Here is a 23697-nt window from a genome sequence, read left to right on the forward strand (position 1 = left end):
TCCGTATAGATAACAGTTAACACATTTCACTCTGCTTTTGTCACGAACCACTCGACTCTTGAATTGTGATGATTGACCTTCTGCAACTCCCTTGTTGGTACGCTTTAGCCATTTCGCTCGTGTAAACAGAAGTGTTCCTTCGTTACTTTCTCTCTTTTGCCACTCCTCCTCCTTAAGCATCATCTGACTCAACCCTTCTTTTAGTTCTTTCTTTGTGAGCTTTCAAGGCACCTATGGCTTCTTCAACTGTCATGGTTTCCTGATCACTGAAATGTTCCATCATAGACGTGATTTTTAAGAATTTTTCGGGCACAACTCGTAGCAATTTCTTTACTACATAAGACTTTTTCATTATTTCACCCAAAGCTCGTATATTCGTTACGAGCATGTTTGAGTTCATGTAAAAATCATCGAGATGTTCTGAGTCATTCATACTCAATGCTTCAAACTCGATTTTCAGAGTTTGGATTTGTGCTTTCTTCACTCTGTATCCACCTTTACAAAGAGTTCTGATTGCATTCCACGTCTCCATTGTTGTCATTCTCTCTGCAACTGAGAGTAGTATCAGGTATCCCCTAATATATCATTGCTAATGCAATTTTATCCATTTTCTCCTCAATCACTACTTTCGCATCACTCGGTTCAACAACAGACCACACTCCTTGGGCCTGCATGAAGTCCTTCATTTTGAGAGACCAGGTTGTGTAGTTGCTTCTGACCAACATCTGATAACTCAGCCCAAAAGAACCTCCATTTGCCTTGTTCATATCCATAATTGACGTCCTTGAATCACCATGACCAACTCTGATACCAAATATTATATGAAGTATATATATAGGCAAGTGATCATATAGAAACCAATTTTATTCTAGAAACTAGAAACCATTCCTTGAATCACTGTTTATAACCACATACATCACTAGTTTCTATGTTGTTAATCACTATTTTATACAGTCTATTCATCAGTTTTTAGTTTTAATAATTGAGAAAATTTACTTATGGTTGACATTCGTGGTCGATTATTGATGATCAATTATAGTTGTAGAAGGCCTATGATGGTAGCAAATGACGGGATGAGGTGTGTGGTGATGGTAAATAATTATTAATAGTGGCAAGTTATGATGACAAACGGTGATAGACAAATCATAATTGTAAGTGAAGGCGGCAGTAGTGGAAGGGGTTGATAATGATGCTGGGTGTTTCATCAATGTAGTATGATTCGAGATGATGATGATATACGTTGTTTATATGTGTATTTATATATCTACATTTGTCAGATTTTACATATATAAATTAGTGATTTCTGATATACAAATGGGTGATTTTTGTAGTTAAGGACAGTGATCAAAAACCGGTCAGTGACCAGTTTCTAGTTTCTAGGCTAATTTAGTTTCTAGTGGAGTAAGCCCCTATATATATATAGGCAAGTGATCAAATAGAAACCAAACTTAAAATAAAAACTAGAAACCACTATTTAAACTCTTTTAATTACTAAAGGCACTCAACTAAAACCAAATCTGCCAACGCCACACCTACAGATAGTAAAACAGACACCTGTAATTAGTAAACCCAGTTGCCCCGACCAACTCTAACAACCCCCAACCTCCTGTGATACCTCCTGTGACACCGGCCCCACACCCTTCATCTTCTTTGTCATCACATCATCTGCCTTTCACCACCGTCACCACCTCCGTGCATTCTCCGTCATCATCACCTCCATCTTTTCCTTCCCCTCACCCAATCTTTTTCGATGCATGCCTTAAATGACTAAGGTTCACTCGTGGATTGTAGTGTTGTTCAAGCTTTGATATAGTTATAGCATTCAATGATGTCTCTGTACATTTTAGTGATATCAGCTGTACATTTTAGTGATATTCGCTTTGGAAATTAGTGATATTCGATGTAGAAACTAGTGATATTCGTTATAGTCTCCAGAACTTGAATAAAAACTTTCAGATCTGTTCTTATTTGTTGATTATGGTGGTGGTGGCAGTGTTGGAGATGGAGGTGGTTGACATGGAGGGGGCGTGGGCATGGAAGATGCGGGGGTGGGGTTGAGATGGTGGAGGTGGAGGTCGAGGTGGAGGTATGACAGAGATAGGGGCTGAGATAACGTGTGGCGGTGAAGGAGGTGGTGGTAGAAGTCGAGGCAGAGGTGGTGGTGGTAGAGGCCGAGATGAAGGTGGTGGAAGAGGTGGAGGTAGGGTGACTGTTAATATAGTTATAGAAATCGATGATTTATGTTGTACAAATTAGTGATATTCGCTTTACAAATTAGTGAAATTCGCTTTATAAATTAGTGATATTTGTGAACTCCAGAGTAGAAACTCATATTTGTTGTGTTTCAAAGCGAAAATCATCAGTAAACGAGAATATCAGACTTTAAAACAGATAAATTTTGTTCAAAACACCAATAACACGCTGTAATTATATCTTGAAATCGAAGAAGATGAAGAATGGAGAGAAAGTGGGTTTGTGTTAATATGTAAGAGTTTGTATGTATAATTCGTATATATTTCAGGTGTAGCGATAGGCACGAGTTGTATTAGTAATGGGCTGGGCTGATAAATGTGTGGGTTGGGCGGTAGTTTTTAGTTTTTAGACTAAGATGGTTTCTATTGGAGTAAGACTCTCTCTCTCTCTCTCTCTCTCTATATATATATATATATATATATATATATATATATATATATATATATATATATATATAATGTTTGTTAAAGCTGACTAAACACGGGGAACATGAATGCAAAGATGTCAGATAATTTTATACTCCCTCTGTCCCAGTCAATTGTATACGTTTCTTTTTCACTGCTCGACACGCTTTTTAAGGCTCTTATAAAACATAGTTCCACAACTTATTTTTAAGATTTTCTTTTTTTGTATAAAAATATAAATGTTATACTTTTATACAAAAAAAGAAAATCTTAAAAATAATTTACAGAACTATACTATATTGAAGCATTAAAGTCCGTGCCGCGCCCCCGTCCCCCAATGTATACTATTGACTGGGACGGAGGGAGTAGAAGATTACTACTAGTACATATAAATGAGACTAGAATATAAGAAAAGCTACTAAACCTGGAAATCAAGATTATCAGCCATCCAACTTCCTAAACTATGCTACTGATTTATTTAAAATCCCAAATAATGCTCCACAATATGAGCTCGACCAAATCGTACAGACTAGACAGCTAACAACTCGAAGATATCTCTGCAGTCAAATTTTTTCCATATTTGAGTTTGAGATTATCAATGCAACACGAACTTCCTCAACAAGAGTTATTAGCAATGCCTATTTTTGTCTAAAACCGACTGAAATCTTTGATCGGGTTAACATAATCGGTTTAGGCTAAAAAAATTAAGGTCGTTTTAGACTTCTAGCAAAAACTGTTAGGTCAATCAATGTTTTTGATTTCTATTTCTTCATGTTCAACTTCTTAAATTCTTATTGAAGGAAATAGAGCAATATATGGAAACATACGTCTATATAAGTTTTATTTGAAAAACTGAACAGTAAAATTCCTGGGAAAAGACCCAGAAACCCAACGTTTGGTAACCCAGCTCTAGCCGCTAATCCAGCTGCACTACCTGATTACAGTTTTGCAGATGGGGGACATAAGGAAAAATGGAAAGCTTTATGTGTGCATATCATTTAGAATCTTCAAGGAGGACGGGAAGGAGGTCATAGTGGTTATGTAGCCACCACTAAGAGAATTGCAAAACTCTTTTGGTGGCCTAGAATGCAGAAAAATAAAATTGACTAGGTTCAATTATGTAAATTATGCCCTGGATTCAAAAGTGAGCATGCTAGCTACCCCGAGTTACTCCAACCAATTTCCCTTCCCTCCTAAGCCTTCGAAACAGTCATTATGTGGACTTTCTTCAAGCTCTTCCCAGGTCAGACGGTAAAGACACCAATTTGGTGGTCATTGACAAATATTCCACATATTGGCACTTGATAGCATTATAGCACATTGCAACTGTAGCCCAGAAAATGTGGATCAGATAATAGAACTCTATGGGCCACCTAAGGTGCTGATCTCAGACCACGACAAAATATTAACAAGATTATTTTGGGAAAAGTTATTCAGATTTTTGGAGGCATCCTCTCAATTAAGAACTGCCTATCAACTGCAGTCAGAATGTCAGATGGCCAAAGAGTATGTCTAAACTAATGCATTGAGATGTGGATCTTATGAACGTTTCGGTATTCGCCAATAACACAAAACCCCTTTTCTTGATCAAACTAACTAATTCGAATTACTGTTTCCTGAGCGGAGAAACAATTCAAAACCAGACTTATATATGTTCCCTTGATCAGGAATGTGATACGTCAATATTATTTGGTTCAGAATTGGTTTCTGTTAAAACCGAACCAGGCTGGGGATGATGATGCTATGTGGGTGCTTGATGTATTTAGCAGCTCAGAAAGAGTGTTTTATATATGCTTTTTCGTGTTGAAATATTATTTAACTTGGTTTGAAGTTATACGATATGGCTTGCATCAGTCATTTGAAATCTGTTTAAGCATACTTAAAAGCTTAAGACACCTATGCAATTTGTAGTAATTTCTGTCCTGACCTTTTCTGTTTTTGGATTCATGTATGGTTGTAGATCAAGGAGTTGAATTCTTATATTTCCCTAAGAAAATCGTTAGTCCATCTACTTTTTTTTGTTTTGTTTTTAAACGAGTTCATCATCACTGTATGTATGTGAACAAGTAATGTTTGAACCAATATGGTTTTGGCAAGTTCTTTCTGCCTCTATCGGTAACTTAATGAAATGATGAAGTTATAGCATGAAGAGAGACGTTGAGGGAGGGAGAGAGAAGTGCCGGTTTTACTCTGATCTAGTTCGGTTCAGCTCGTCAACAGTTCAGGCAGTCAAGCCATGCCGAACAGTCCGTTTGGGCGGCTCTGCCCATCACTATATTTATTTGTGACAAGTAAGGAGTTTCTTTCTGCATGTATATAGCATTTTACTACTTCTGCGGATTTTTCTTTTCATGGGCGTACAAAGAGAGCTGGATCTCTGATCTCTCATTAAGTGTTTGTTCAATGTTCATTATATGATGTTGTTCAGCAAATAGGACCTTTCATCAGTTACCACTCTTGTTGATGCTGTTTAAAAATTCTCTAGGCTTTCAAGGCTGCATCCTAACCCAACCAAAAGTTGTTGCTTCTTTACTAATGTTCTAAACGAGGTTCAAACTTTAGTACAAGAATAAATCTTCTGGTTTAACAAGAGGTAAATTTCCTATATTGTACTTGGGTCGAGACTCACTTCTCATATATAGTTGTGAGTTGTGACCCATTTATTCCAAAAGATTTGTAGTCGGATTGAGTACTGGACTTGTAAGTTCTTAATCTTAGCAGGCTGCGTGCACCTGATTACAGCGATTATATGGCATTCAGAGTTACTGGGTTATATACATGTTCCTCCCATGGAATATTCTACTGTAAAACAAATTCAGAGCATCTTTGTGCATTTCATGTGGGAGCTAGTGTTAGTGGTCCATCTCAATATAAAGTAGATTGAAAAAGAAACTGAAGAGCATGCATTCTTAAGTTGCAGGCAAACAAATTTTTAAATAAATTTAAACATCAAACTTATGTCAAGTCCCTACACACAGTTGTTTTCACTAAATTAAAACCAAATAAACTATTTCTGATATGCAAAAAAAAAAGATTCAATAATGATATCTGCCGCCAAAGTTAACCTTGAACATATAAGTCATTAAACAGTTGAGATTTGTTTTACCAGAAGGAGGCAGGGGCTAGAGATCCATTGTAGTCAATGGCTTTAAAATTTCCACATGGCCAACCTCGAGCTTTATCAGCTGGACAGAAGTTGTATACCTCTTTCCAACTTTGATCAACAAGATTGTACACTATGACCTTCCCCGGAACTTCTAGTACCAAGACAGAATCCTCATCAAAGTCTTCTCTTCCTCTGACCAGAGAGAGAACGCAGAATGCATATTCATTAACAGAGGTAAACCTATTGTCACTCATCACAGGAAAATCTTTTGAAAGTTGATCGAGATCAACCTTGAACTTGATAAACCACCCCGAGCGATCAGGGTTAAGTTCATACACATCCAATGAAGAGGCAGCACAAGCAAATACCTCGGCGATATGCAAATGACCAGCAGACTCCCCAAAATACAAACTCCTTCTACCAAACGTCGAGCCCTTTTGCGTTGGGCTTGGCAGGGTTGCCGAAGTGTCCGCATCCACATTGTAAGACAACACTAGATTCACATTTAAAGTAATAATCCAGTAAATGGAGCCTTTGAAGTAAGCAAAATTAGACATAGATAAAATAATATGCGGAACAAAAGAATGCAGCGCAGAAAGCTTCCAAGTCTTAGTTTCGGAGTGATAGATCACGAACCGCCTCTGATGAGCCCTTGTTCGTGGTGTACTAACACAAAAAACAACTTTATAATGAGGGGACTTTGAAGGATCAAAATCTAAAACCGCGGCATGAATGGTCACTCGGGTACTCCAATTTAAATCAATAGTAGCTAACTGATTGGTGGTAGGATTATATACATAAAAATTTTTATGAAACAGACCACGAGGGTGTAGTGGTACTTGAGTAACAACAATCCCAGTACGACACAACAATAAGCCATGGCAAGACTGCATTATAAGCACTTTCTTAGGATCAAAACTGTCATGCGAAAACGAGGAGTATCTAAAAGGATTCTTGTGAATTTTATCACGATTTAAATGTACAAACAACATGTGTGTTTCAAATCCCCTGCTAAGTAAAAACTCGGATTCTAAAAAGATAGCCGAGGGAGGACTAGTCCATCGGCGCCGGCGGTAATGAAGCAGAGCAAATTGGGTACTTGTAATAAGAGAAAGCCATTGTTTGGAAACTAATTGAAAGCAAATTAATGGTCTTACCGGAACATAGGATAAGATTTCAGACAACAGATCATGGTTTGATATAACAGCATGTGCAGATGATGAATTCAATGACAAAGATAGCGATGCAAACTGTGTGCAATCAGATGTGAGGCTTCTGCTCACCGCTTCTGCCATCATTATTGTCATCTCTTTCTCTGTTCTTTTCCAAGTACTTTGTTGGAAATCCCTACCCTAATCCTGGTATGATATGAAACAAATATATATGTAGAACTAAAACCACTGGTATTACTGAAAGAAGCGCAGATGAGTACTGCACAATGAAAAGCTACACAAACTGACTTGCTTATACATAGGGTTAATAGGCTAAATCATAATCAAACTGGCCTCTAAGTTGCAATTTCATAACTGAACTCAAAAAGTTTGCAATCGACTAACTAAACTAGTATTTAGTTGCATTTTGATAATTAAACGAAAAAAAGTTGCACAACCGTTAACTTATACTCAATTGTAATGGAAAGACGTTAAATTTTTTAAATGGGCTGCCACGTTTCTTAATTGCATTCCACATAGACTTTATAACCCGAAAGCCCAACAACTAAACCCAATTAATTAAAAACAATACCGATCCATTTATACTAACCAGAGCTAGCCTCGAATGAATTACGAAGAAAGAGAAGTGAGGAAGAAAGGCTACTCACTTGAAGAAGCTCGATCAAAGATGACAGAATGTCGGAAGGAGTTAAGAAATAGAGATTCAGAAGGGGATTCAAACGAAGTGAGACACAACCTTTAGCGAATCGATGAGGTAATTTCTAGGGTTCATATACCCAATTCCAAGTTGGGGTTTTTGCATTTACAGGTTATCTAATTAAATAATTTCAATTGTATAGTAAAGCTTTATTATGGAGGTCATTTTGTACAAGTGCCTACCTACTCCTACACATCATCTCAGTTCAAGCTCTACAAAAATATTGACTTGGAGAATATAACTGTAAACGACTTGAAGGTATTTTTGGGCGAAATTGTTGGTGAGTTTGTTAGCTTATATTTTGGAATCGATAATGGAAGGCTAGAGTTGCTTAATAATGCTTCAAAATTTGAAGTTATTGAATATAGTAGAACATGTAATAATCTGGCTACTTTATATGTGTACCATGTGCCCCTCCCTGAGTGTGATAATGATGATGACTATTTCAATGACCAAGACTGTAGTGACGAGGAATTTGTTCAGATTAAGAAAAAGGGTAAGGAAGATGAGCAAAGATTAGATGAGCTTCAAAACGAAAAATGCAATAATGAAGAGGGGAGTGACTCAGAAGAGCCTGAAGTATTATTTTTTTGGCCGCCAACAGGACTTTCAAAAGCTGCAGGGTGCATTGTGCCATCAAGTACTGCAGGGTGCAATATTACTTATTTTTGTTATTTTTATGTAGATATAAAACAATATATTTTATATGATTTTTTGATGTCTCTGTGATTGAGGTTTGTGTCATTGAGTATTTGTGTGTGTGCTTGTAATTTTTATGTCTAAAGTCCAGTTTTGACGTTTGTGATTTTCTTTTTGGGGCTGATTTTGTTGTTATTTTTTTCCAAGCGCAAATGATCTTAAACAGTGGCTTCATTGTTTACCATATATTGATTTCTTCATCTTAAAATGATGCATGGTTCTGCATTCGAAAGAATATGGACTTGGAGCTATGTTCTCCTGAGTCCTAAATGTGGATAAGTTCATCAAGTTAAAGCTGATGCTTTCAGTATCTGCATATTATTATATGTTCATTTATCGGCCAAAATCCTCAGCCATGCCAGACCACATCTCTCCATTTGTTCCAGGCAAGTGAAGTTCATAGATTTGAGTTTTCTTATTAAAGCTGAATTTGTAGCAGTGAAAATCTAGAGAAAAAAAATCGAGTTCGGTGATGGTGTTCGGTGCTTCTGTATGAACATGTAAGTATATATTGTAATTGGGTTAGGTTCTTCATTTAACTACTGATGGGTTATGACAATCAGCAAGTCTAATGGATGTTTTTTTTACACGTCATCCAGCCACATCAGCGCTCCGTTAGCTCTGTTAAATGTTTTAACAGCGATCATGTAAATGCAACTAAATATTAGTTTAGTTAGTCGATTGCAAACTTTTTGAGCTCAGTTATGAAATTGCAATTTAGAAGTCAGTTTGATTATGATTTAGCCTATTAACCCCTTATACATAACGGAAGTAAACCTAATTTATAGAGTTAAAAAACTTAAACTAGAAAATAGGAACCACTCTGCTAGTGGAGTTGAGTACTCCTGATTTTATTCAATTACAGATAATCTATTCCTACAAAATAGAGGGGCCGTTTGGGTTAGCTTAAAAGAAGTGACTTCTTGCTTAAATTAAAGAAGTGGAGTAGAAGTGAGAAGTAAATAAGTGAATAAAGTGTTTGGAAAAGAAGCAGAAGCACTGAGAGAGAAGCTAGCATTCTCAGCTTCTTAAAAGTGCTTCTGCTTCTTTACACAAACGGGTCAAGAAAAGCAGAAGCTGGAAGCAGCTTCTGCTTCCACCATCCAAACAGGCCCAGAAACTGCAAAAGACTTATTCAAACTTAAACAAAACGGCTAGTGATTTGCACTAACTTGTGACATGATACTACTGTTTTGTTCTTTTTTCCCGTCAAAATCACAATTATATTGATATTGAATTTTGACACAGGGTCCACTTAAGATAAGTTATATACAATACCTTTAGTACCGGACCAAAGAATCGGAATAGAAAAGTAACGGATAGATGAGATTAATTATAAAATAAAATAAATTTTATTTTTGTATTTATATAATTCTGTATATATTATTTTAGAAGCGTATATTCAGAAATCGTCAATCAATCATCAATCATCAATATATTTATATAAACAATATACTTATATAAAGGACAACCTACCTTCTCTCAATACCGCAATCATACCCTTCTCTGGTGATAGTTCATGCGACGACATCATAAACCGTTTTATCCAGGGAAGCTATTGTTCTACATATACGGTGAGATAAAAAATGAGTTACACTATGATAGATGTTTTGAATGGCGATAGAGATTATTAAATGACAAGAGTAAGAGTTTGTCGGATGTGGGAGTTGACAAATCGAAACATGGGAGAAGAATATACTCTTGACATAATATTGATGGATGAAAAGGTCAATAAATTACTGTTAGTGATATATGTTTGTTGGTTATTCTTTTATAATATTTGTTTTGTTCATCGGACGTATTTGTTGTTGTTAATTTTTATATGATTTACTTTGTATACATGAAAATATTATTCATGCAATTTATACTATCTTTAAATAGAAATAATGTTTATCCCATTAAAACTAGTGATGATTTCGGAGTTGCATCTCAATATCTTTTAGACTTTTACGCACCTATGTTCTTGCAAGCTTACTGTCTGTTTTATTGGGCGATCGATGTGTATTGCTAGATGTCATCAATCTTTTTATATGAAGGGAGTGGTCTATATGTCTAAGAAGTAGTGTTTGGAAAAAATTAATGACAATGTTAGTGAAGAAAATGATTACTTTAAAAAAAACACAACTAAAATTAAGATTAGTCGTGCTTTAAATCGTTAATTACATGTAGAAATTTATTATCATTTTATCACTCATTATTATAGTCCAATTTTGCAATTTTAAATATTAATATTGGTATTGCATCGAGATGTTTATAATATAAAATTTATTTTATTCTACGAATATCAATTTTGAACCATTAATATAGTTTTTATAAGTCGCCACAAATTTATTTTATTCTATAAATATTAATTTTGAATTATGAATATAATTTTTATAGGCCGCCGCAACACGCGGCTTCTCAACTAGTCAATATACTTATATAAAGGAGAAGCGAGGGGCGTGTAGGTGGCGTCTCTCACATCGCTCCATTCTGTTTTTCTAATTTTTGGAATTTTTGGATGTAAAATATCAAAAATTAGAACTACTTTTTTTAGCTTCAGGTGTATTAGAAGCAAGTTTCAGAATCTGATTTTGTTTCAGATTATTTATGGAATATAGTAGTTTGAAAGTTTTAATCTGATTTTGTTTCAGATTATTTATGGAATATAGTAGTTTGAAAGTTTTAATCTGATTTTGTTTTAAATTATTTAATTATGGGAAAGAGTAGCACACAAGTCTCTCTGCACCTATAAATACCCCTATATATTGTAGGGTTTTGGATCATCTAAACAAAACCTCCTCTCTCTCAATACCACAACTCTACCTCTCTCTGGTGATAGTTCTCTTGCTTGATTTCTAACTCGGTGGTGCCGTTCTTCTGCAACAATAAGTGAAGGATGTTTATATAGTATTAAAAAAATAAAGATTGTTGCAAGCAAAGGTAGTTATAGATCGCTATGTAGGAGCCGACAAATTCAAACAAGGGAAAAGAATATAGTCTTGACATGATATTGATGGATGATATTAATAAATTAACTATTAGTGATGTATGTTTGTTGGTTATTCTTTTATAATATTTGTTTTGTTCATCGGACATGTTTGTTGTTGTTAATTATTATATGATTAACTTTGTATAAAGGAAAATATGGTGGAGAAGTGAGGGGCTGTAGATGGCGCCTCCCACATCGGTCCGTTCTATTTTTTAAATTTTATGGAATTTTTGGATGAAAAATATCAAAAATTAGAACTACCTTTATTAGTTTCGGGTATATTAGAAGCAAGTATCAGAATCTGATTTTGTTTTGGATTATTTACGGAATATAGTAATTTGAAAGTTTTAATCTAATTTTGTTTCAGATTATTTAATTATAGGAAAGAGTAGCACACAAGTCTCTCTGCACCTATTAATACCCCCGTAGATCGTAAGGTTTTGGATCATCTAAACACAACCTCCTCTCTCTCAATACTACAACCTCACGGATTTAAGTTAGATGTTTTTGTGCACAATCAATCCAAAAAAATTGGCGGAAGGTGACAATGTAAGAACATAATTACTTTTAAAAAAAACACAAATAAAATTAAAATTCGTCGTGTTTTAAATTGTTAATTACCTGTATAACTTTATTTTCATTTTTTCACCAAGAATTATAGTCCAATTTTACAATTTTATATATTGGTATTGGTATTACATCAAGATTTTTATAATATAAAATTTATTTTATCCTACAAATATTAATTTTGAAATGTTAATTAGTTTTTCTAGACAACTACAAAATTATTTTATTCTATAAATATTAATATTGAATCATTAATATAATTTTTATAGGCCGCCGCAACGCGCGGCTTCTCAACTAGTATACTTATATAAAGGAGAAGCAAGGGGCGTTTAGGTGGCGCCTCTCATCGCTCTGTTCTATTTTTCTAATTTTCTGGAATTTTTGGATGAAAAATATCAAAAATTAGAACTATCTTTTTTAGTTTCGGAAATATTAGAAGTAAGTTTTAGAATCTGATTTTGTTTCAAATTATTTATGGAATATAGTAGCTTGAAAGTTTTAATCTGATTTTGTTTCTGTATAAAGGAGAAGCTAGGGGCATGTAGGTGGCGCCTCTCACATCGCTCCGTTCTATTTTTCTAATTTTCTTGAATTTTCAGATGAAAAATATCAAAAATTAGAATTACATTTTTTAGTTTCGGATATATTAGAAGCAAGTTTTGGAATCTGATTTTGTTTCAGATTATTTATGGAATTTAGTATTTTGAAAGTTTTAATCTGATTTTGTTTCAGATTATTTAATTATGGGAAAAAGTAGCACACAAGTCTCTCTGCACCTATAAATACCCCTATAGGTTCTAGGGTTTTGGATCATCTAAACACAACCTCCTCTCTCCTAATACCACAACCCTACCTCCTCTCTCTGGTGATAGTTCTTTTGCTCGATTTCTAACTCGGTGGTGTCGTTCTTCTGCAACGATTAGAGAAGGCTGTTTATACGGTATTAAAAAAATAAAAGTTGTTGCAAGCAAAGGTAGTTATAGACCGCTATGTGGGAGTCGACAAATCTAAATACGGGAGAAGAATATAGTCTTGACATGATATTGATGGATGATATCAATAAATTAACTATTAGTGATGTATGTTTGTTGATTATTCTTTTATAATATTAGTTTTGTTCACCGGACATGTTTGTTGTTGTTAATTTTTATATGATTTACTTTGTATACAGGAAAATATGATTCATGCATTATCTGTTTGCTCCATTCAAGCAACTTTTAAGTGAAAGTTGTTTATACAGCAATCCCTCCATTTCAAATTAGATGTCCACTTTAAAAGAATCACACAGTTTAAGAAAAGTGGATGTTTACAAATTAATTGCAATAAATGAGCATAATATGTGGTATGAGATTGATCTAGGAAATATAAATAAATGATATGTGGAGTAGGATTGACTTTGGAAATATGATTTTGCATTGAAAGTTGAAGTGTACAACTAATTTGAAACAAATTATTATTTTGAAAGTGGACATGTAAATTGAAACGGATGGAGTATTAAAAAATAAAGGTTGTTACAAGCAAAGCAGTTATAGACCGATATCTCACGCATTTAAGTTACATGTTATTGTGCACAATCAATCCAAAAAAATTGGATGAAGGTGACGATGCAAGAACATGATTACTTTTCAAAAAAAAAAAAACACACAAATAAAATTAAGATTCGTCGTGCTTTAAATTGTTAATTATGTGTAGGAATTTATTTTCATGTTTTCACTATGAATTATAGTCCAAGTTTGCAATTTTATATATTAGTTTGGTATTAAATCAAGATTTTTATATATAAAATTTATTTTATCCTACAAATATTAATTTTGAATCATTAATATATTTTTTATAAACAACCATAAAATTATTGCATTCTACAAATATTAATATTGAATTATTAATATAATTTTTATAGGTCGCCGCAACGCCCGACATCTCAACTAGTTGCAATATATAATAGCATTATTGCATATTTCTCTATTATTTTAAAGAGCACTGCATTGCGGGGTAATTAGCTTGTACATCAAAACTCCCCGCAGTGGCGGACTTGCAGATGGGCTGCGGTGGGCTGAAGCCCGGGTGGAAATCATAAAAAAGAAACTTTTACTATTAGTAATATGCAGGGGGCAGAGCCTCAGCCCGGCCCATATATTACATAAAAGTTTCATAGTGTTTGGATTTGGACTCTTTTCGGCCGCATCGCATGTACAACTGTCAACAGATAATAAGCCTCTGCATATTTGTTTTTAGATTTTAAGATTTAATAGCTCCTTAATCACTAAAAAACACGGAACAGGCGAGCAATAGTATCCGAAAATCGGAGGAACAGGGCAATTGGCAAGGGTTTTAAACAACTTAGCAATATTTTTCAATTTTCTTTGTAAATATCTTATATTTTTATGTACTCTGATCAATATTTATTTAAATTTTATATTTATATATAAACTTTTTAATTTTATAATACATTCTTTCAAAATCTAATATCATATTATATTTAATTTTCTTTGTAAGTATCTTATATTCTTATATTATATGCTTTTCGTATATAATACAATTTAAATGATAATGACATTGAAAAACGATTATTTTGTTAATAATTTTAATAACGGGAATGATATCTTGTTTTATATTAATAGTTATTTATCAAACATTACTACATATACGATACTTGAATAATATATATATAAGTGTAAAATTTTCAAGAAATAAAATAATATTAGAGTAAAAAATTCTTAGCCCAGGCAAGATCAAAATCCTGGATCCGCCCTGCCCGCGCTTCTCTTCACCGACTTCAGTCATGTTTGGAGGTTAGTTGCATAACATATTTTTGTTCTTATCTTCTTCAGTTTTTGTCATTTTCATTCTATCATATCATATGTGTTGCATCAGATTATGTTTGAACTTGATAATTAGGCCTAGTTTTGAAAATTTCAAAACTACAATTAAATCTTAGTGGAGCACAGTTTGAAAATACATACACGTCTGATTATGTTTTGCTTACTTATTTTTGTGTTAACCAGAGCAATGCAGGTGCAGAGTTTGTTAACTTCAGGATGGAGAAGAAGGATGATATCCAGTGATGAACAACGAATGGAACAATAACAAAAAATGAGAGATATACATGAAATACAAAATATAACAGATGCACTTGATTGTAATTGCCGCTTGTAAGTTGTAACTGTCACAGAGAAAATGTAACAATTACGTATTCCCAAAACTTTGTACATTTAAATTGTGATAAAACCCACACGAATCCTTTTAGATACACCTCGTGTTCACATGACAGTTTTGAAAAGTGCTTATCATGCGGTCTTGCCATGGTTTATTGTTGTGTCGTTCTGGGATTGTTGTTATCCAAGTACTACAATAAAAACTAACATCTCGGTAGCAGAAATCGAGATCGAAAAGCTCCTTTTCCCAAGCCAGTCGCTCTTTTTTTATAAGCATGCTTAAAAAATTTAATTTTTAAGTTGTGTTTTATATGACGGGTTGTCTATCATGTACCCTAAGGGCACAGGTTAAGTTGTAATAAATGCTTTTTTAGGGGAATTACCTTGTATACTGTTTTTTCAATCTTATTTTCAAAAATACTACCTTCTCCAATCTTATTTTCAAAAATACTACCTTATCTAAAATCTTTCAAATATACTATCTTTTTGAAAATATTTTCCAAAAATACGGTGGTTGCATATGCAACCATATATGCAACTACAAATCCTGATTTCAAGTTTCAGTTTTCAAATGTTTGAAAACTGAAACTTGAAATCAGGATTTGTCGTTGCATATATGGTTGCATATGGTTGTATTCAGTTGATTTTATTGTAATCTAATGGCTGATCATGTATGCAACCATATATGCAACTGAATCCCTGATTTCAAGTTCCAGATTTCAAATGTCATTTTCGTCCTCATCTTTGGAATCGATATATATCAAATTACCTTAAAACTAAATTTTTTTAAATATCAAATTGGATTATTTTAATTAGAAAATTAGTTTATATGCAGGGGGGCCGCGTTACTATTTGTGGGATGAAATTAATTAAAAGATGTCATATAAAATTTGATAAAAAATTCTTTTATGTTGCATTTTATAAAATATAATAACATTGTATTATGAATATAAAATTTGGAAAGATAAATCAAAAGTAAATATATAACTTGTATTTAATAAAATTTTAACCTGTATATAATTTATGAATAATATTTTTTAAAATATAATATGTAAAAATATTAATGTCAAATACATTAGTTATGTGTTTAAAGAAGAAAACACAACAATCAAAAAATACAATTAATTAATGTCACGTGAAAAGCAGATGAGAGAGAGTATTTGTCGCAGAAAAAAAATAGCATTTATGACAGTTTAACCTGTGTCCTGAGAGCAGAAGATAGACAACCCGTTTATATTATCCAATATTAGAATCATTTGACATATTTTATAGTGACATGATCATATCATATTCAAGGAGTTTACATTAAATTGGTTGTTTGCATAACATAACAAAAAAGCTGCTATAAGAAATAGGCAATTCTTTTTGGCAAAGCAATGTGGAATTGAATAACTGGTGATGAAAATATACATTACAAGATTTTTATTCTATTATGATAACTTTAGACTTTACGCCCATGGATCTAGCAGGGGCACCATACTGAGCCTAACTGATGCATTGAAATGTACAAGAACAATCAAGATATCATCTAGCAGGTGCACCTGCAGATTCCTCAAGTTCTTCAAGTAGTTCCTTCTGTTCTATCGTTGCGCAAGACTAGGAGCGGATCTAGGAAGAGGCATGAGACACGTGCCCCCCTAAATTTTATTTTTTTTACATTTTTTTACCATATTAAAATTTGCAAAATTATTGAAATGCCACCACAAATTGTAGAAATATATAGATGTTTTTCGAAAATTTTCTTGGTGCCCCCAAAATTTGGATCCTAGATCCGCCGCTGCGCAATACTGCAGTAATGAATGATAGTCATAAAGGAATCACATTTTAAATAGTGCATTTTAAGCAGTTCGATGTATCCATATGTATGAGATAAATTTATGCCGGCTACAGCTCACTAGTTCTAAGATGATAAATTTAAGTTCTCTTATATTAGAGCTATTAACCAAAAAATCTCAACTAATTTGTCATTTTTTTGCCAAAAAACTTATAAATTTTTTTTTCACTAATAATCCCAATAAACTTTATTAAATCTTTGAAAAACATTTAACTAGAGTTATTTATAACTGTTATGAACTAACCATGATTATCACATATACTATGTGGTAAATTGATTACAATTAATCAAAAAAAATAACCGAAAAATCAGCACATCTAAAATCAGCTTTAAGATGGTTGATCAGCAGCTCATTAAGACAGAGAAGTAATAGGCTCTCATTCAAACAAGAAACAGACTGAGAACTGCTCTGCCGCCATAGTTATTGCGACTGAAGGCTCTGAGCCATTTCATCCACCTCGTGTCTACGTGGTTGATTTTCAACGTAGAAAAAATGTATCTTATGGTGCATATTAATGTGTGAAATCCTACTTAGCTACTCGAGCATAAACATTTAACCAAGTTTCAGGTGCAGCCGTGCAGCACATCAAGCAGCAGAATGGGAACTCTGAATTGAGTAAGACATATTTTAACCACTTAGCACAAACAATCCACCAAAATACAAACAAATTACTCAACCATATACTTTGTTCAATCAATAGTCCCGAGGAATTCCAAACAAACACCCCCTAAAACTCTATAAAATTAGTCGCGTGAGACACCCCAACCAAATTTGTGAACTCAGGAAAACATAAAAAAAACTGTTCCATCTCCTGAATTTTGTATTGAATGGAGTCAGAAAAAATACCCCATCTGCTAATCTTTTTACATACCCTCTGATTACGTCAAGATGATAACCCCATAAATTTATTTCGAACATCAACTCAGCCTTTACAATAATCTGCCAATATCACACATCTTCACTTGTTTTCATTTTAATTTTTAAATCTAAACTAACAAATATCATATTATAAATTATTCATGTAAATGATTAGGCGCTATGTGGCACACACGTGTATAAAAAAATACAAATCAAGGAAAGATAAATGACAAGTCACATTGGTAGATTTAACCATGGTTTATTTTGTATTTATTTTTATATTTTTAATAAAATTTATTGGGGTTGTTAAAGTAAACAGAAGTTTAAAGATTTTTTGGCAAAAATTTGACAAATTGATTAGATTTTTTTGTTAATAACTCCTTATATTAAGCGCGGGACTAGGTAAACGACGTCACGTTTCTACGCCATGCATGACCACTAAAGCACTAACACCGGCCATTCCACCATTTTTAAACTATACTCTGCCTCTACCTCTACTAATATATACCTAATCATATTCATGGATTTTTGTCTGAATATCAACTACCGATTCCAGGCTGTTAACGTACTAACATAACAATAATACGAAGACCGACTAATTAGCAACTTGTTCTATATTATATCGGCTATAGGTCAGGGTCACGAGTTCAGCAAGATGGTAAAATATTATTTGTCTAATTATTTTTTTCAGAAATAAAATATGAAGAAAAGTTTGTGTGTATTATCTTCTTAAATAAATTCTTGTTTTTTATTAAATACTCCCTCCATCTCAAAATATTACTAGTCCTTTTTAGGAAAAAATTCACCCGTAATATTTGTACACAATACAAATTATGCAAATATGGAATAATGAAATATGAAATTTTATTCGAAAATTCTATTTTCGAAAAAGACCGCTAAAATGAGAATGTGAGATAAAGCGGATAATGAAATATGAATTAAACACCTTTTTAATATTTTTATCCAAAAAATTATAAAAAATATTTTGTTAAAACTTTGTTTTCTAAAAAAAGTTGTCAAACACGGCCAAAATTTAAATTAACTTATATTAAGCGCTGGATTAGCAACGAACATCGTCATGTTTCTACGCCATGCATGACTACAAAGCATTTGCAATTCACTATTAGTGTTCATATTAAATCGTAAGACTATTGGAGTTGATGTAGAGTCGAACTTGAGTCTCAGACTCTGATAACATGTTGAGAAACGGTCTATCTAAAATCTTGACGTATTAGAGAGAGGCTCCAAATGAATTTTATGATTTATTTCAAATTGTTATGCAAACTTACTTTTTACTCAAAGTTTTTCACGGTTAGAGTTGTTGTAAGAATAATACAGCCAAACCATCCATGGAGTTTTTGTTACAATATAAACTTTCCAGGCTGTTCAACTTACAATTACTTTATTAGTAATCAGCAGCCTCAATTTCCTACAATCCCACCAATTTTGTTCTAACAACTCTGTTCTTGTCTCTTGCTCCTCTACTCCCTTTCCAGGCTCTCTATATATTCATCTCTGTATCTTGTTTTATTTTCTGCATCCCAAACAAAGATAAATACATTTTCAAGTCAGAAAAAAAAAAAAGGGCTAGTCATGGTTGGAACATCCAATGCCACAGTTCCTGTAACAGTTCCAACTGAATACACTTGTTTAAAGTTGAGTTTCGATAACCTAGAGGAAGATGCAAAGCGATGCCTCTTGTTGGCTTCTCTATTCCCGGAAGATTCTGAAGTTTCTGTCACCGCCCTGATGCGTTTAGCAACAGGCTCACAGCTTTTGGAATGTAAAAGCGTACGCACCATGATTGGTATTCTCAAGTCATCCTCGATGCTGCTTCAGGGTAAGGATGATCAACATTTCAAAATGCATGATGTGATCAGGGACGAAGCAAGATCCATAGCCATCAACGACTATGCATATTCATTTACAAGATGTGGCTCCCTGTTGCCTGACAATTCTGCCCTTTATGAAACGCTGAGTGTACTGCATCTAGAAGTGGACAAGAATGATTTTCGTTTTCCAGATGATCTGGTGTGCCCGAATGTGCATACCTTGTGGCTGCGATCAACGGCATGTGATGATGAACTGATTGCCTCCCCACTTGGGTGGATGCCAAAAGTAGCATGGGCAGGGCCTGAAAACACATTCCAGGTATTTTACATGATTTTTTAAGCAAAATGAATTAAATTGTTATTGATTGCTAAATACATATGTTTATTTATAATTGCGATGATAGTTAAGTTCTTATATTATAAAAAAAAATAGAGTAGATGACAAAGTGGTGGCCGTTGTTTTCCAAATTCTACAAGATGTTGGCTGAACTTTAAAAATCACAAAATTGTGGCTGGAGTTTACTTCCGCCTTTCAAAAAGGTGGCGGCCGTGAACCTCCGTTAACTTAAAAAATAAAAAGGTAAACGACAAAATGATGGATGTAGTTTTCCAAATTTTACAAAATATTGGCCGAATTTCCACCACTTTTTCATTTACTCTTTTATTTTTTCGAGTTAACGGAGGAAAATTAACGGAGGTTCATGGTCGCCACCTTATTAAAAGGCGAAAGCAAACTCCGGCTACCATTATTAAATTCTTAAATTCCAGCCAACATCTTGAAAATTTTGGAAAACTACCGCCACCACTTTGTCATTTACTTAACAAAATATTTGATACTTCATTTTTAAAAAATCTGATTTGCATCCCTAGTCTAAATTTGACTAATGATCTGACCTGACAGTGCCCTGAAAATTATCTCCATTTATGTTGAGGAAATTTGTTCATGGGGAAATTTGTTTGTAAATTTTCAGGCATGGGACCTCTCCAGAATGTTTGTGAATCTCAAATTTCTGGTGCTGGTAAAATGTAATTGGGAACCGCCTTTCTCTCTTAAAGCCTTGGATACACTAAGGACGCTTATCTTGGATCGTTGCGACATTGGCCAGACTGATGCTACTTTCTTTCCGGAAAACCTAGAAACTCTTTGCATTTGGAACTGTAATCTCCCACTACTGCTGGATTTACCAAATCTGCAACATCTTCTAACGCTAGAAATCCAACACTGGCCAAATTCTCCCCTGTTAGTGGCATCGAATGTCATATCAAGTTTGATTCGTCTGGAGGAATTGCATATACTAAATGTATTTTGCATCATTGACAAGACAGCACTGTCCAATCTTGCTGAATATGAAGGCTCACTTGATGATCTATCCGATGATGATTTCACAATTTCCGTGTTGGACGAGATCTGTAAATTGACTCGTCTGGCAAGCTTGCAGATATCTTTACACAGTTCTGAGCCTTTTCAGCGTACAAATATTTTATTTAGAAATTTACTTGAATTTAATATATGGGTGGGCAAGACGGGGAACTTGACCTATACCGATGATCATCCAGCTTCAAGTGTTTCAAAAATAATTGAATTGTGCAATTATCAGTCAGAAGGTTTGGATAGTGTGGTGGAAAGCGCAGAAGAAGTGACAATGCACAGCAGCCATGTCGATATGAGTAGCATTCTGAGTGCCAACAAAGAAGCATTTGCAGACTTGAGAAGCCTGAGCATTGAGAAATGTAACAAAATGGAGCATCTGGCAAGGATTTCACGTCATGAAATTCAGCATAGTCGTCAACCACTGACATGTTTCTCTAAACTTGTCAGTTTAAAAATTACTAATTGCTCCGCGATGGAATACCTTTTCTGCAGCTCTGTAGCAAAATGTTTACTGCAACTGCAAGAGCTCCGCTTAAAAGATTGTCCGGGGATGGAAGCTATAGTAATGGATGAAGGCACCAGTGATGCAGATATCATAAACTTCCCCAAGTTAAAATTGTTAAAACTACATGATGTACCTAGACTGAAAAGCTTCTGCAGGGGGAAGACACCAAGGATGGACAACTCTGGCAACAAGTGGGTTCAATCTCAACCTCTATTTGATGGAATGGTATGCTTTAATTACTTTTTCTTTGTTTTGCTCATTTATGCTTTAATGATTCTACTTTTATACTTCCCACTATTTTAGATGACACCTAATCCCTTTGTTCCATTTTATATGAACCACTTTTCTTTTTTTTAATGTTTTTTTAATGTCCCAAAAAAAATGAACCTTCCATTTATAGCATCTATGTAAGATAATTACAACCACATATTCATAAAGTACACTTATTTAACATCCACTAACTCTTTTTATGTGGTTAAGATTAAGACAAGCATTCATTTTTTAAAAACCATGCTATTCAAAGAGGCTCATACAAATTAGGACGGAGGGAATATTTCATGTAAGGGTTTGGTGGACCTCAAGTCTTCTTTAAATAGATATCTAAAGTTAGCTCATATGGAGTACAAAATAAAGATTATTCTTGTAATTTTTATAAATGCAGCGCCTGAACTCTATTATTATGAAATTGGCATCAAATTTTCTTACTTGATTAATATCTGCTACAGGTTAAGTTCCCTTGCTTGGAGAAATTGAAGCTCATGGGTTTGAAATACATTACTGATATCTGGGGAAAGCACTGTTATAATGACAATATATCATGCTTTTCCCAAATAAAGACGATCAGTATAGGATTTTGCAATCAACTGAACGTTGGTATCCCACATGCCATGTTGAATAGGCTACAGAATCTGGAAGATCTAAAAATCTTCTCTTGTGAGTCCTTGGTTTCGGAAGTTGGCACCTGTGGTAGCAGCACAGTGATATGTCCACTGTTAGCGTTGAGAACTCTAACTTTATACAGTCTGCCTTATTTGACAATCACGGGGCTGAATTCGAGGGAAATTTCTGGTGCAACAACTTTATATCCAAATCTTGAATACCTTAGGATAGAAGCATGTGGCTTGACAAGGGTGTTCCTACCTTCTATTGCCAGAGATCTTATCCACCTCAAGCAAATGTCTGTAGCGGAATCCGATTCAGTGAGAGGTATAATAACTGGGAGAGCTGATGAGGAGGAACTCAGTGATAACATCATTTTTCCTGAGTTAATCAAGCTACGATTGAATGAATTGGAAAATTTGAAGAGTTTTTGGTGTAACCCGAGTGGGGAAGCTAATACCTACAAGGTATACTCTGCTCAAATTAATCACTTTTACATTTGCTTCTTCTACTTATAATCTTATATCAGACCTATATGTTTTACAACTGAAGTTACATTTAGCATAATGTGATTTAGTAATTGTGATAATTCGCGTACTATTACAAAGTATATGAATAATTAATTTATATCTTCCACTTACCAATCCTGTTTGCTAGCCAAACATGTTTAAATTGTAACTTTCTCAGATTCAAGTATTTTTGTATACTACATTACTAGGAGTATCATTTTTGTATACACATATCATGAAGGCTATATGTATGTTGTATGCTGATAGTGAACAGCATTGGTTTTGTAGGTTGAATTCCCGAAATTGGTGGATTATGAACTGCGAATACAGGATCCTGATCACTCGGAACCTAAAGAGTTGGGCATGATGATTCCACCGGTCAACTGAAGAGCCCATATATGTTGTCATAATCCTTGGACATATATGGACATTCTTTGGACAACTTGTTGGTAGCGTAAGCTGAAATCTCTTGCAGTTTTTTTTAAAGAATATAAGTGATTTAAGCTCAAAAGTTTTGGATGCTTTGTTCCACTTCCACTCTTTCCAAATTCCTAAGGTCGGGAAGTCTATGACAATTCCAATAATTAGAAATCTCTGAGAAAAGTTATGATGTAGAGGGTGATGTTGCTTCTAGAAAGAGGAAGATGTTCAGTTGAGTGATTATTCTTAAGGATTTACCAAACCTTTGCATGTCTGTTTTGGAAGATTATAATCTTCGGATGATAACCTTATTTTCTCTAAATTTAAAGGATTACAACGAAGTAATCAGGGTTTTCTCTCTGTCCCTACAAGAGTCGACTCCCGCACTTAGGATTTTAGCCACCACTTCTCCATCTTCTAAATCTTCACCCTTTAAGTCATTTTCGCTCTCCCATCCTCTATA

General features: G+C 34.1%; 1 protein-coding gene across 1 annotated transcript; it reads left to right on the plus strand.

The window, feature by feature from the left end:
- The first annotated feature begins 19194 nt into the window (after nt 1–19194).
- LOC108207910 (disease resistance protein At4g27190) lies at nt 19195–23594 on the plus strand. The gene is made up of 4 exons (XM_017378341.2): nt 19195–19868; nt 20521–21651; nt 22152–22772; nt 23103–23594. The coding sequence occupies exons 1-4, from the start codon at nt 19311–19313 to the stop codon at nt 23199–23201; spliced, it is 2409 nt and encodes an 802-aa protein (XP_017233830.1). The 5' UTR covers nt 19195–19310; the 3' UTR covers nt 23202–23594.
- The last annotated feature ends 103 nt before the right edge of the window (nt 23595–23697 follow it).

The sequence above is a fragment of the Daucus carota genome, chromosome 2 (genome assembly GCF_001625215.2).
Source record: "Daucus carota subsp. sativus chromosome 2, DH1 v3.0, whole genome shotgun sequence".
In the NCBI taxonomy this organism is placed as follows: Eukaryota; Viridiplantae; Streptophyta; class Magnoliopsida; order Apiales; family Apiaceae; genus Daucus; species Daucus carota.

Bases quoted from the DNA above. Each gene is read 5' to 3' on its own strand.
- LOC108207910 (XM_017378341.2), top strand. From the start codon at position 19,311: ATGGTTGGAACATCCAATGCCACAGTTCCTGTAACAGTTCCAACTGAA. The intron at 19,869-20,520 runs GTATTTTACATG...GTAAATTTTCAG, and splicing joins GGCCTGAAAACACATTCCAG to GCATGGGACCTCTCCAGAAT. The intron at 21,652-22,151 runs GTATGCTTTAAT...TATCTGCTACAG, and splicing joins AACCTCTATTTGATGGAATG to GTTAAGTTCCCTTGCTTGGA.